This window comes from Pyrgilauda ruficollis, unplaced genomic scaffold (genome assembly GCF_017590135.1).
Source record: "Pyrgilauda ruficollis isolate IOZ18807 unplaced genomic scaffold, ASM1759013v1 scaffold56, whole genome shotgun sequence".
Lineage (NCBI taxonomy): Eukaryota > Metazoa > Chordata > Aves > Passeriformes > Passeridae > Pyrgilauda > Pyrgilauda ruficollis.
In genome coordinates, this window is record NW_024527266.1 from 1,942,114 (window position 1) to 1,957,085 (window position 14,972).

At 42.7% G+C, this 14,972-nt stretch overlaps 1 protein-coding gene across 2 annotated transcripts; it reads left to right on the top strand.

Annotated features, from left to right (window-relative positions):
- Window positions 1–322: 322 nt before the first annotated feature.
- On the top strand, window positions 323–14,903 carry HMGXB4 (HMG-box containing 4). Of its 2 annotated transcripts, none has more exons than XM_041481440.1 (11): window positions 323–522; window positions 2,545–2,650; window positions 3,249–3,364; window positions 4,683–4,758; window positions 5,667–6,784; window positions 7,948–8,029; window positions 8,581–8,645; window positions 8,942–9,047; window positions 9,589–9,758; window positions 10,917–11,039; window positions 12,609–14,903. In XM_041481440.1, exons 2-11 carry the CDS (start codon window positions 2,620–2,622, stop codon window positions 12,651–12,653), a joined length of 1,932 nt encoding a protein of 643 aa, XP_041337374.1. In that variant the 5' UTR covers window positions 323–522; window positions 2,545–2,619; the 3' UTR covers window positions 12,654–14,903. The 2 variants fall into 2 exon arrangements, with proteins under 2 accessions (XP_041337374.1, XP_041337375.1); XM_041481441.1 differs by lacking the exon at window positions 323–522 and adding an exon at window positions 535–974.
- The last annotated feature ends 69 nt before the right edge of the window (window positions 14,904–14,972 follow it).

Genomic DNA, 14,972 nt, shown 5'->3' on the forward strand with positions numbered 1-14,972 from the left:
TGACCCACCACGGCAGCAACAAGCAGCCAACACCAGCCCGGGCTGCGAGCCCAGCCAGCTCAGTCTCCTACGGACACGGGCAAGCGAGGGGAAGCTGTGCCGGGTGTGCCCAGCCCCACCGTGGGCACCCCTCCACTGGCGGTGCTGGGGTCGCAGCCGGGCCGGGCCCAGCTGTCCCCGTGTGCCCCGGCGCGTCGCACTGCCCCGCGGGGACACGCCGCTCATCGATGCGCTCGGCAAGCCGGCGCCCCGCCCCGCGTGTGCCGCGTTGGAGGCGCTCGGCGCTCGGCTGGCCGGCGCTGGCGCGGGTCCCTTGTCTCCTTGTCCAAGATGGCGGCCGCGGGCGGCGGCGCGGCGGGAAGCGGCGGGGCCGAGTGAGGCGGCCGCGGCCCGTCCCCACCCTGCGGCCGCGGCTCGGCGCCGGCGGGCCTTGTCGCCGCTGGGCGGCCCCGCAGTCGGGGCACGCCCGGACCTGCTGCGGGGGCGGAGCCTCGGGCTGGCGTGAGGCTGGAGCCCGCTCGGGTGAGGGGACGCGCGGGCGGGCGCGGGGCGGACGAGCCCGCTTTGAACGGAGGCGGCGGCTGCGGGGCCCGGGCTCCGGGGGGTGTCGGGGCGCATGCGCAGGACGGGCCGGCCGCCGGTCCGTGCCCGCGGAGGGTTCGCGCCCGCGGCTGCGCGCGGAATTGCCGGCGGCGCCGTCTGCCCTCACGGCCCCGGTGCCGTGAGCTGGGAGCGCCGGCGGCGAGGGAGCCGCCCCCGCAGCCAGTCGGCAGCGGGACCGAGGGGCGGGGGCCGTGCGGAGCCCCGGGGCCGCAGAGGAGCGAGGCTGGGCCTTGAACCCGCAGGCATGTGCGCTAAGGAGCGGGAGACGTGCAGGGAGAGCTTTCCCACTGAGCCTGTGCCGTCGCTGCTGAAACCCGGGAATTTGAAGCAGGGGAGCCTAATTGAGGTTTACAAGATGAGAGTAGTGAGGGGTATGTTTTGTGTTTGCCGGATTGGAGGTCTGGGCTGTGAGCACCTTTGGGCGGAATTTACCTTTGTCCTTGCCAAGCAGATAAGATTTAAGAAGAGACTGAAAGGTATGCATGTAGGTACAAAGAAATCTTAGGCTCTCCAAGTCACCCATTCATGAAAGACCGTCTTCAGCTTTGTTTTGCAGAGCAGTATCTGTATTAGGTCCTTTCTGTCTTGAACACAGTGCTCTGGTGTTGTGTGCTCTCACTGAAGTCTGTATGACAAACAGCACAAAATGTTGACAGCGTGTCTGGTTTAAGATCACTAGCCCACAAGTGGCAAGATGCTCTTTTTTATTGCTGAGTGCAGTGCTCTCTAAATGCACATATGCAATTGTCTTGTGTATAGGTGGAAACCTTGTGTTTGCTGCCAGCAGTACATGATGGTCAGACCATTGTCTCAACATTCTGCACTGTTTTCCCAAAACCTGAAGAACTAGCATGTATTCCTATGAATTTAAACAGAAACATCTCCTGTGTACCCACAAGCCTGATTTAGTTGTGACTTTGTTGTATCAGTTAAGTAACCACTGTAGGATGAATGAGTTGTACATTGTCAGCCTCAGCCAGTTTATAAAATGGAGTTCCATGGAGGATGTACATCAATATCTGTCTACAGAACAGGTTCCCTGCTCCCAAATATTCCCATGTAGCTTCAGTGAGGTGAGATTGCCCTGACTGCTGGGATGAGCTGGCTGGGTGTTTACACATGTGCACGTACACACAAGCACACAAAGGCAGCTGGCAACGATTGGATTAATCCCGTAGGAGCAAAAGGTTGATCTTGCTGAGCTGGTCACTGGCAGAGGAACAAAAGCTGATTGCTGTGAGAGAACCTGAGTGTGGCTGTTCCACGGCAGCACTGTCCTGCTGTGTGCCCCTCTGGCACAGTGGCTCACTTAGAGGAGGCCTGAAACCTGGGGGGCAGAGCTTGGGTTGCTGCAGGCCTAGCTAAAAGGAGTGCTCTCTTCCATCCCCTCTCCCAGGCTGGCATTCAGAATGGCTGCAGTGGTAGCATTGGGAAACACATCAGAAGGATGCACACCTGTAATACAAAGTGTGTGATCCTCTAGTAAAAAAAAAGAAAAAACAAAAAAAACCTAATAATTCCTTTGTAATTTAATACCTTCTGCCTGGTCTCTTTCCCTTCACTTCATCTGAGACTCAAGGGTTTGAAATCTCTTTAAACATCCCACTCTTTGCTACGGTGGCTCCTGACAAAAAATGGCTTTGACACAGTTAGGGTGTCATGAAAATCAAACTCAGTTGTCTTCTCACCTTTTTTCTATTTTTGTAAATAAATTAGTTCAGTGATTCAGATATTGTATAAGAAAGGGTGGTATTTTCTATCTTTAAAATAATACAATATCAATTTTGATTTAAAAGCCCAAATCTGTCAGGCCTGAAAAGTGACCACTCATTTCCTTTCCCACTGTCTTCCAAAGAATCCTTATTTGGTTCAGAGAAAGTTTCCCCATTTACACAGTGATTCTTCTTTATGGAAGGGTTATTTTCATTCTCTGTTTCTCAGACCTTTTCCTATAGATGGGAACGGGGGAAGGAGCCCAGACGTGGCAGCTCATTCACAGGCTCCTGCAGGACCACCATGGCTTATGATGGCGCCAAGAAGAAAGAAGGTATGACTGCTTCATAATCTCAGAGGGATTTGCAAAAAGAAAAAACAATAAAATTTTTAAAAGGGTGCCCTTTGCAGCCCTTCCCACAGTCAGAGTGGGAAAGAAGTTAGGGTGCTGTGGAGCCCTTAAATTTTACCTGGCCAAGATACTGGAGGATCCCAAGCCCTTCATTTTCAGGTGTAAAGCACTGGGATTAGAACTTGAGAGAAATGTGTGGTATTTCCTACTGCAGACACCCTGATTGGGAACTCTGTCACTGCAGCCTTTCTTCTCCCTGACAAGTCAGTGGGACAGGGGATGAGGGATAATGACACATTTAGTTGTGGTAACATTTCTAGGTCCACTTGTATTTAGGAAGGAGCATACAGGCATTAGAGATTAAATCTGGAATTATTGTGTTAGAGCACCAAGCCCCATCCCTCTGGTCAGACAGTACGGACTGTATGTTACTTTTCAGACCTCTGTGCTTGTTGGGTTCTGTACATCACTCTGTGCCAGTATCCTCTGTTAGCTTATTTTAGGAGTGGTCCACTTGTCTGTCACCCCTTAATGTGGCATTTAATTTCTTCCTTTTTTTCCCATTTCACATAAATAACAGAGTCCCTAGAGAGTCACCGAAATGTTGATGACGGGCTGGCACCTGGCAGGATACAGCGAGAGAAAAAGCGCTCGTACAAGGATCTCCTGCAAGAGGAAGATGAGATAGCAGCTCAGGTAGAAACCCTCAGAGAAAAGGTTCAAGAGATGGAATGGGTTTCTTGTCCTTTTTTCGATTTGTTTTTTGTTTAGAAATGCAGAAATGTGGAAGACAGCAAGAGCTGCTAATCATGTCCTGTATTGTTCAGTAACTTTCCTGTGGAAAAGGGGGGGATCAATCCCTGATTCCAATTTTTCTGGCCTCAGAAAATGAGGTAGTAGGAGTGTTGTCCCTGAGTAGGTGGGATATACTTTGCAAGTAAGAAAATGCTATGAATAACTTCTTAAACACATTTTTTAAAAATAGCACTTATAGTTGTAGAAATAGGCAGCAAAGGATGGATAAAATATTAACTGATGCACTGTTGTCATCCTGATTCTGCAGACAGCCTGAAAGGATGGCTCTTGAGAAGAATGAACTTCCCGTGTTTGCCTCTTTGGGGCCTTAACCCTTGAAATGAGAGTTGCACACATAGTGAGTGCCACATAGTGGCAACTTAAGTTTCTTTAAAGCTTTCCTCTTTGAGCTACAATTTCTGCTGTTAGCTCAGAGGTGGCTATCTAGTGATTTGGGGGTTTTTTTAATCTCAAAAGCCAGTTCTTGTTTAAAATTAAAATCTTCTTCCATGCGGTTAGAATTCTTTAGAGGAGCTTCAATTTCTGTTTCATAAATTGATCAAGCCACAGATAATAATTAGGTGACATGGCATATTAAGACATTTTTTTGTCCCATCATTCTGGTTGTCATCTCTTTGTACCTCCTGTTACTTCTTTTTCAGCACAGTAAGCATGAACTGTTCTCCTTTGTTTTCAAGGCTTGACAGTCTATGTATCTGAAGTTAATTCTTACCTTTATTAAAGGGTAGATGTCTGTCTTTTATCAACTTCTCAGCTGATTTTTAAGTGATGGCTTGCATTGCCCATATCTCAACACTTTGCAAATGTGCTTTTTCTTTGCTGTTGCTCCTCTCACTTGGGGGTCTCCCTGCAGAGATCTGTCTTTCAGTTTCCTTGGAGCCCTGTTGTGCTGCTGTGCCTACAGAAAGCTCGATGTCAATTAGGTGACCTTTGTGCTGAAACCAGTCCTGACTAATGATATGTTTTGTATTCTCCCACCTCCTGTAGCATGTGTTTTGTCTTACTTTAAACCTACACTGTGTGCTCTAGGGGACAGAGTAGGTTCTCTTTAGCACCTAGAAAGATGATCCTGTTTCATACCTACAGATCCTTGATGTTACAGCAGTTACCTCCTGTAAATATTTATCTGTTAATAGTCCATGTGACTCTCATATTATTTTCCTCCTTTTTGACAGCAGTTTTTGTCTTCTTATTCCAGGACAGTGAGTTTTTTCCAGGGACAGAAGCTCACAAAAAGAAGAGAAAGCATTCCTCTGATGAATTCTGCTACAGAGGTAAGGTAGTAATGGAGCAGGAGAAGGGGCTAATAGATCATGACTTTAAGGAAAGGATGCTCTTAAACCAGTGTCATCAAGCTTTGTGGTTAGCATTTTACAGGAGGACAGTACATCAACCTGCCTTAGAACAGCTAATCAGAAACCTGACACTGATCAGCACCAGACAGCAGAAGATTAGGGAATTATATTTTCAGTCTACCTTAACAAATTGCCATTGTAGGGGGTAGAGATCTTCCATCCCCTTTTCATTGACAAGTTGTAGTTTTCTAACTCATGCCTTCACATTTGACATTTGTTTTTCTTGTTTGCCAATTGCATTGAAAACTAATTATACTTACAGGTAGTATAACTTTCTCTGAATTTATAAAAATAGAATGTCTGAGGTTGAAAAATAAATGCTTTTCTGTTCAGTTAGTCTCACAATTAATAAGTTGACCAGAAAATGACAATTTGGTTCATAGAAGCTTAACACATTTAGGATTTATTATTGGCTCAATAGAAGTAGAAAGTCAAGCTGAAATTTAATCTTTCATCAATATCTGTCTACAGACAGACAATTCATTGGTTTCACCTTCACTAAAAATGTCAAAAAAACCTTGCACTTGAGGTGTAATTTCAGTTAGATGTATTTGCATCAAAACATTTTATTTCACAACTCACAAATGGAGTTTCACAAAACTTCAAGAACTTTCCTACTTTCTCTCCCTTCCTTAAATTGTTTGACCAGCTCAGGTGTCACAGCCTCTGAATTGTATCAGTAAGGCTGTGCTGAGCTGGCTGTGGTTCTTTTTAAGCCAGAATGTAAATCTGTCACCTGTAATCAGGAGGCTCACAGGATTCTCACTTCCCTTCTTCGCCATCTTTGAGGGAATCATCTCAATGTACATTTCCTTTGATCTTTTCAGGTGTCTCGCCTTTGGATCTACCATCAAAGAAGAAGAAAAAAGCATCTTCTAGCCCATCCTCAGCTGATACAACCATGGATTTACTTAAGGCTGTCAATTCACCTTTGGCCACAAGCTCAAAGTCTTCAAAGAGGACCTCTGAAAAATCATCTCATTCTTCCTCTGGCCATTCTGAAAGCAGAAGGGAGCATCCCAAGAAGAAGCTGAGTGGGAGTAGTGGGGAGCACTCAGTGGATGACAGCAGCTCCCACAAATCTAAAAAAATGAAACCTCTCTATGTGAACACAGAGACTCTTACTCTCCGTGAACCTGATGGCTTGAAGATGAAGCTCATCCTTTCACCAAAAGAGAAAAGTAGTGCAGCAGATGATGATTCTTTATCCTACTCTTCAGCACCATCAGCTGCAAAGAAATCTTCAAAGAAATCAGCTCGAGATGAGCAAGGCTCATTCCTGATGGGGCATGATCTGCAGAACTTCCTGAAGTCATCCCGGAAAAAGCACAAACCACTTCCGGACTCACATCCACCTTCTGAGAGTTTTGGTGCTGACACCTCCCTTCATTCAGAGGGCCATGGAAGCGAGTACGAGGTTTCAGGTATGGAGGCACCGCCAGAATCTGGTTCTTCCTCTGGTGGAGAGTTGGAGGCTGGAGAGCTGGTGATAGATGACTCCTACCGGGAAATCAAGAAGAAGAAGAAGTCAAAAAAAAGTAAGAAAAAAAAGGACAAGGAGAAACACAGAGAGAAGAAGCACTCCAAGTCTAAAAAGAGTTCTGGGCACTCTCCTGTGGCGGTAGCAGAAGTAAGAGTGTCACCACCACCTGCCAGTACCCCCTATGTTGTCCCTCCACCTCCTCCTGCTGTTTTTCACTCAGATGGTCAAGGTGAGAAGAGGAGGAAAAAGGAAGACAAGGAGAAGGACAAGGCTGAGAAATGGGAAAAGGAAAAGGAAAGAGAAAAGGAAAGAGAGAAGGAGAAGGAAAGAGAAAAAGAAAAGGAAAGAGAGAAGGAGAAGGAAAGAGAAAAGGAAAAGGAAAGAGAAAAAGAAAAGGAAAGAGAAAAGGAAAAAGAAAGAGAAAAAGAAAAGGAGAGAGAAAAGGAAAGAGAAAGAGACAAAGTAAGGAAAATTTGAAGGGAAAATAGAAATTGGGTGGTGGGTAAGGGTGAATTAGGCACTCCATTACAAAGGCAGGTTAAATTGACACAAAGGATAACTGATGCCAATGGTTTAATTGAAGCATGTTTGGAAAAATGTGTCAGCCACTGTGATTTCTGTTTGCAGCAGAAGGAATATATGTTCCTCTGGCTTTGTGGCACAGACAGTCTTTAGCCAGTAGAGGGTCTCTGGGGAAATTATACTTAATTTTGCTTGGTGTGGGTCATGTACCAAGCACATCTGCATCTTTTTGTAATGTGACTGGCTCTAGCTATTCCCAGGCAGACTTTTGGACTAGTGATCAAAATTCCTGTAAAAAGGAATCAAGCCGATACTTGAAAATTGAAAATATTTACCCATTTACTCCTGTATTCAAATGAAATTCTAATACTAACAGGCTTCCATGTTCCCATTTTTGTCCTGTACTTATATATTCAGTTTTCCATGGTTACTGCATAAAGATATGAGTAGCAGAAGTGGTAGCTAGCATATGACCAAGTTTACAAATGAGATAACTGAAGCTGTGTAAGTAAATAGGAAAAAGCAGCTTGTGCACGTTCAGATAGAGAAATAATGCTTTGTGTGAGGAAATGGACAGACAGCACCCAAATCTCTTGAGCCATCATCCTATTCTGTTAGGGATTTTTCCTTGATCATAGCTCAGCAATTGCAATACCTTTGCTGTCAATGTACTGCACAGTCTCTTTTCCTGCCAAATGGAAGTGCTTTGTAACAATGCAAGGAATGGAACAAAACATTATCATGAGGACTTAATTGTTTTGACAGATCTATAATAGGTACTGTGAATAGTATAACAGATACTGGGTTTTATTATAGGTTTTAAAACTGAAATACGTTAACAACGTTGTATGTTGATCCTGAATTTAGAATAGCAGCTTCTTGAGTTTTGCAACATAAGCCTTGTACTAAGACTGTTTCTGGCTGATTCCTATGCTTTCATCAAGACTAAATTCAGCCAGGAGACGTAAAGGACTGATTTTTAAGTTCTCCTGACCTAAGTACCATATCTTTCTTTAAGTCTTTAATAAATGCCAAGTTCTTATTAAATTGGAGGAGGTCTCATCATAATTAAAAATCTTTGTTTCCTTTCTTCTTCTCACTAGCCAAAGAAGAAAAACATGTCTGCTTATCAAGTGTTCTGTAAGGAATATCGTACAACTATTGTGTCTGAGCATCCTGGAATAGGTAAGGGTAATAGGTAATAGGGGAATAGGTAATTCAGCCTTCTCTTCTCTTGATTTTACACCAGTCAGAACATATTGTCTCTGTTTCAGACCAACTTCTTAATTTGACATAATGCAAAGAATCTGCCAACATTATTTAGAATAAGAGATGGCAGAGGCTAGGAGTGGATTTCATGGTTGTATTATAATTTAATTTAAACTAAATTGTGAATGTAGGTAAAGAATTTGCTAGCTTTTTCTTAATGTAAAGAGTTAATTTCTTTGTTGTCACTTTCCTGTAAACGCACTCTGACTTCAGCTTCCTGCTATCAGCTTTTTTTTTTTTTTTAAATTAATTTTAAAGAGTAAAAGGAATGCATATTTTCAGGACAGTGTGGAGAGTTCCAGTTGTAGAATGGCTTGCTTCCTAAATGTGTGTGGAGGGGCCAGTAAATTTCCTATGTTCTCTCAATGATTTTATGATCAAATTTGTTTTAAACATTTTTCCTTCCTTCCTTCCTTCCTTCCTTCCTTCCTTCCTTCCTTCCTTTTTTCTTTCTTTCTTTTTGCCAGATTTTGGAGAGCTAAGTAAAAAACTGGCAGAAGTGTGGAAGCAGTTACCTGAGAAGGATAAACTGGTGAGTGTTTGTGTGAGATGTTTTTGTAAAATTATTTCTGTGAACTAGGTGCTTAGATCAGAATATGATGGCAGTATTGCCACAATGCCTTGAAATATGTTACCTGTATCCTTAAAGCTTGTAATGGTGGAAAGTATGGAAATCTTGCCCTTGCAAACATAAAAGCATTCATTTTGTTCTCACGGGATTGCTTCACCTCCTAGCTATGTAATGCCATTCTGCCTCTGGGTGCTGGCATCAGGTAACAGAATTACCTAATGTTATGAATCTTTCTTTTCTTACCATGGTAACTACAGATCTGGAAACAGAAAGCTCAGTATCTCCAACACAAGCAGAATAAAGCAGAGGCCACCACTGTGAAGAGAAAGGCATCATCTTCAGATGGTGCACCAAAAATTAAAGGTAATTGTTGCACTTTATTTGTCTCATCTCTTTTCTTGGACAGAGAAGGTAGTTTCGCCTGTGGAATAAAAAACAAAGGTCCTTACCTGCTTCACCTCCTTACCTGCTTTCTCACAAAGCATGACATTTAAATCACTATAGTCAAATGAACTTTTCTGTGAGAGTGAGAATGATGTCAGGATTTTTCATAAAGATTTCCTTATCTGATTCATAGAATGGTATTGGTTTTGGCAGTTTAAGGATTGAAATGTAAAAGAAGAAGAGGCAGAAGGGAGGTTCTAGTGGGATTCGTTTGCTGCTAGAGAGAAGATGGTTGTTCTTGGTTTAGCATCTCTGATACCAAATCTTCCCAATTGCATTCAGCTGAGGTAGACATTCTGTACATGTAAGAAAAAAGTTTCAACTCCAAAGACTATGGGACTGGGGCAACAGAAATATTAAAGCATCATGCCTATGAGATTTGAACTTTAGTAACTAAATAGGCTTGTGAATAAAAGAGTGACAGCAAGGAATATGGAATTTTAATTAGTGTGTTTTCCAGCTTCTCCAACAGGAGTGGTTTCTCCTCACAAAAAATCCCCCACCAGCACCGTGGTGGTGCCTTCCTCACCAGCCAAAGCCCCTGAGACAGATCCCATTGACGTAGCTGCACATTTACAGTTACTGGGTGAATCCCTGAGCCTCATTGGACACAGACTGCAGGAAACAGAGGTGAGCTTGTAACAGCAATGTCACAGTGATGTCCTGTAATCTACACAATGCATTCAAGGGGATGATTATTTTATTTTCTTGAAAGTTTAACCAGTGGTTTTCTGTTAGGAAGAGAAACTAGAGGTGGCATGCCTGTTTCTTTGATGCATTGTTCTTTATCTTCAGTGAAATAAAAGGCCTCAGCAAACAGTAGGCATCAAAGAAAGACAGGTGCTTTGCACTTCTAGGACCATGAAACCAATTTGTAGTTCAGCAAACTCTTCAGTCTTTTCTTGCTGTATGTTCACCTTGGATTTAGTACTTCCTTGCTATTTTGTCGGTCTCTGGTCAGTTTCGGTTACTGTTCTACTTTTTAGAAAACTCTCAGCCTTTCCCAAGAAGTTTTTTGCACGTCCTGTAGTTTTCTGGCAGTACCATATTGCCAGCGCTTTGGATAGGTGCTACAATTGTTTCAACTTGCCTGGTAACATAATATCACATTTTAATGGTTTCATGCTCTTAAACGACAGTGACTCTGAATGTACATTCGCATGTATATACTCCCAGAACTCAGCCCAGCTTCTAAGGAGAAAACATATTTTTCTCAAATAGTATCACTGAGTTTTATCAGTAGCATGATAATCTCATCCCACTATGCTTGCTTATTTTATCAACAGTGAAATAAATGTTCTTGCATTTTGGTTTTGGTATGATTGATTTGAGATCATGAGAGGAACAACCAGAGCCCAGAAAAGCACACAGACAAATTCCCTTTCCTGAAAGTATATCAATGACTAAAGTATTTGTTACAGGCTTAGCATTTCTTTAACTTGAAAAATAAAACAACTATTGTCATTAGGACTCCTGTAGTTAACAAAATAGATGGTACAAAATGGCACAGAAAATATATTTCAAAAATTTGTGGAATCAGTATTTTATGCAACCGACAATTTTCTGGCGTTTTCTGTTGATTCCTACCTTTATCTTGTGCAAGTTCATTGCCTACTGATAAGTAAAGTTTTTGAGCCAGCAGTCTCTCTGTGAAGGACAAGGCACAGTTTTGTTACTGTGTAAATAGTGAAAGTGGACTGGAGGAGCTGAAGATACAGTATCTGCATAAGAGTGGATACAATTTCCACTCCTCATCCCTATACAATTTTTTTCTTCTCTCCCTACCAGGGAATGGTGGCTGTTTCAGGAAGTTTGTCAGTACTCCTAGATTCAATCATCTGTGCTTTGGGCCCGTTGGCATGTCTGACCACACAACTGCCTGAGTTGAATGGCTGCCCAAAGCATGTTTTGGTGAGTTCTTTGTGGTTATTTTCTATCTACACTGTTAATTTCAGTAGAGTACAAATAGAGATTTTTTTGATTAATCATTGTAATATAATTACAATTCCAATGCAGTAAGAAAATTTGTCTTGCTCATGGGCTTTTATAGAGGAATATTTATTGAAATTCTTAGAGATACTACCACTGTACAATATTGTGAAACCTTTTTTTCTCCCAGTGGCAACTGACCTAATATTTGTAGCATTGACTGCAGTGTGGGTAGGTCCTGTTTTAGTCATGATGGAGTCAATCAGTCTAAATCAAATAAAAGTAAACCAGCATTTTCAAAAGTTCTAATTTTCCATAAAAATAAAATCCACCTTCTAGCTGCTCTTTATCCCACAATCTGGTTTTCCTTCAGTAGCATAAAAAACAATTTGTGGTCTCAGGATTCCTGATGTGATAGTGTAGGACCTTTTACTGGTGGCTGAAATCTCTGAGAAAAGAAAAATAGTCTCTCTTCAGGAGCTGCATAACTACAGTTTCTTTTCTGCTTTAAGCAACTCTTAATATTGAGCCCTGATTTAGCAACAGCTCATGGCATCTGTGTAGCCTCATGTGGACATAGATTAAGATGGCAGCAGCCATCAGGAGTCGTACTTCCTACAAGAGACATGAATAAAGCAGCAAAGGAGAGGAGCAAAAATAAATACAGTCTGCAAAAGTTAAGAGACTAAAAAATCTGGAAGAGGGGGCAATGAAAATGGGATATGAATTGACGTGTCATAATAGTGCAGCCCCAGCGTTTATTCATTGGATTGTCAACAACAGGAACAAAGTTGACAGTTTAGTCTGTGAACACCCACAAACTGGCTCTATGTACAAAAGCTGAGTCAGTGGGGTGTTCCCATCTTAACCATGGAAAAACTGATGCTTTCTTTCCTTCCTGCTTGCCAAGTTTATTCAGAGCAGTAACGCCACATGACCAGTGGCGTGTTTATTAGAAATTCGATCAACTTATTGTTACAAGGAGCAATGAGGCTTTAAGTGAATTATGGCAGCTGTGCTTCACTTCTGGAAACCCGTGTTCAGGAGCTGATAATTAATCTGATTTTCACAGTCAGGTACATAACGACGATGGTGTTCTGAGACAGGGATAAACTCCAGCGGTTGTGTTGCAATCTATATTTGAGACAGTAGGTGGCATTGCTAAATTCTAGAATCATAACTGGTGCAGCTCCAGCTCCTCCATCTCTCAGTAGAAGGTGCTGCTGCAAAGGTCTCCTTCAGCTATCCAGGCACAGGCTTGAGCCTACTGAAACACTGCATCTGAAAAACATACAGCTGGGTCTTTTTTTCTGATGGGCCTGAGAAGGATTCCTACTCTCAGAATTCTGTTACACTTTCCAAGAAAAATTGACAGGCACTTCTTTTTGCCATCTGACACCCTATTAGAGGTGATCAATAGACAGCTTTGGTTGTCTCATCCTATGATAACTTGTAACCCAAGTAACTGTGCTTAGCATCCTCACCTGTGCCAGTTTTTAAGGATTTCAGGTTATTAACTGACACTAAAAACCACGGAATTTCTTTTCCCAGTCAAACACACTAGACAACATTGCCTACATCATGCCTGGACTTTGATGGGAAAGGATCCTGGGATGTACTCAACCTCTGTGTGACTGACTTGTGTACGTGCACTACACCGGCGCTCCCGAGGGGCTCCATGTGGAGGCTTTTAAAGTTTTATATGTGTATAGTATATACATAGGATTGTAACTATTTGACTTGTATTTTATGAAAAGTTGTGAAGGTAAGCTGAGAAAACCCTTTTGTGTTGGTGGGTGAAATGTCCTCCAGTCTGAAAGTATTTTGTATGAAGAATTCAGAAAGCTTTTGAAATATTTGCCTTAAATTCAGATTTAGTGGGGGAAGCAAACAGAGAACGGACTTCTCAATATAAACAAGTAAGCTGTCACCATGAGAGGAGTCATTGAAACAGGTGGCCCAGAGAGGTTGCTGACTCTCCTTCCTTGATGATATTCAAAACTGAATGAGCAGCCTGCTCTAGCTGGACTTGCTTTAAGCAGGGAGATGGACCAGATATCCCTGTCCAAACTAAAGTATTCTGATATTCTGTGGGCAGGTAGAGATTATACATTTTGGACCAGGGAATAGAACTGAATTCTTCACCAGCCCTATTTGTAACTCTTTCTGTTTAAAACACACTTCTTGAGGGGAAGCTGGATAGCTTTTTGCCTCTTGGTCACTTTCTCCAACCCCCACGCCTCAGTCAGTAATAACTGAAAGTTGTCAGTGTCAGCTGGCTGATCTGGTAGCTGGCATTTGAAGTCAAGTAGATGACAAGAAGTTTAATTTTTCCTTGTGGACTCAAATCATCATTAGCACAATGTATCAACCCATTGCACTGGCTTGAGAAAATGAACCTCCTGCTGATTTTTCCATGGCATGGTCAGGCTGCTTTGATGGAAAGGAGTAGAGAAGCAGATGGGAAAAATTTGTATTGCTTCTGCCCGTCTCGCCCCTGGTTTGTGAAATGGCTCATCCCCCATCTCTCTCACCAGCACTATTGCAGGAGCTGTGGTGCTGCTGCAAGGCAGCCACCAGTGGCCAATTTGAAGCAGTTACGGCCAAGTAAGGCACATGTGGGTTGATTGGACCGGTTTCTCTTCCTTCCAGCCACATACTTGGAGTTTGGTTTTCTGCTCCTCTGGAAGAGGAGCGGCAGGAGAACACTTGATTCCTTTTTAGGCTTTTGTCTGTGTGTATGTATGTGTATGTGGTGTTCATATCACATGTATTTAACTTTTACCAATATCTGTAACAGATTTTAATTTATCCTGTATATTTCTCTGTGTGTGTGTGTATATATTTATATATATATATACATAATTTAAAAGCAAAAATTCCTCCCTCAGCCAACAGTGTGTGAAAAATGTGAATCAAGTTTGTCTCAGTTCACTTCCTGCAGGAATCAACTCTATGTATAGCAGTAAACATGGGCATTGTGTAAAGAAACACCAGGAAGATTCTAAGAGTTTGTAGAAGCAGGCTATCTTGTGAAGATGGGTAGAACAACTGAAATATCATTTGACTCAGGCCTTATCAGCTCTGTAACAGGAAAGTTTTTAAATTAGAGAAGGGGCATTTTTTACTTCCAAGTAAGTCTAGCTTCTGTTTTTTAGGACAGCTGAAAGTGACCTGTCCCTAATTGTAGCTGAGCCCCAAATCAGAAGTAAATTAAATCCTGGGGTGCGGAGGGTTTTTCTCCCCATGCCTCTTTGCCACGTATTCCCCAGATGTGCCTGTACAAGGTAGTCTGTCTCTTACAGATCTTTTCTCAGTGCAGTGAGGGGTTTTGTCAGCAGAGGAGGCACAGGAGGTTCTCAGACCACCAGGCCAGAACACATGTTTTAACAGCTTAGGACAAATCCCAGTGGGCCTGGAAATAGGAAGGGCCCAGGAGGGAGGCAGTCCAATCCTGCTTCAGATCCTGGCCGATACTAAAGCGTCTGCTGTTGTGAGCAGCACAAAATAACCGGCTCATTCCAGCCCTTCACAGCTGAGAGCATTGTGCTGAAGGGGTAGATCTGCTTTTGAAGAAACAGAAGGGGATCAACTTCAGCTTTGTCCTCTGTACAACTGAAAACTCTTGAAGAGTGAACAACACACACGACCCTGGTGTATTGTATTTTTATTAAAATTTGTACACTTTGTATAATCTGTATCTTGTGGTATTTGGTACTATAGGGAAACTTTGTCAAGACTTAGCAGTTTTTATATTTTTGTTATTTCTTTGCTGTTTGGTCCAGATTACATTACAATTATACACAAACTTTTTTGTACTGTACTTACAATATATTTTTTTTTTAACTTCTGGAGTATTGTCGTTCATTTCTGGTATGTGCTGTTTTCTGCAGCTGTTGTTACTACTTGTATTTA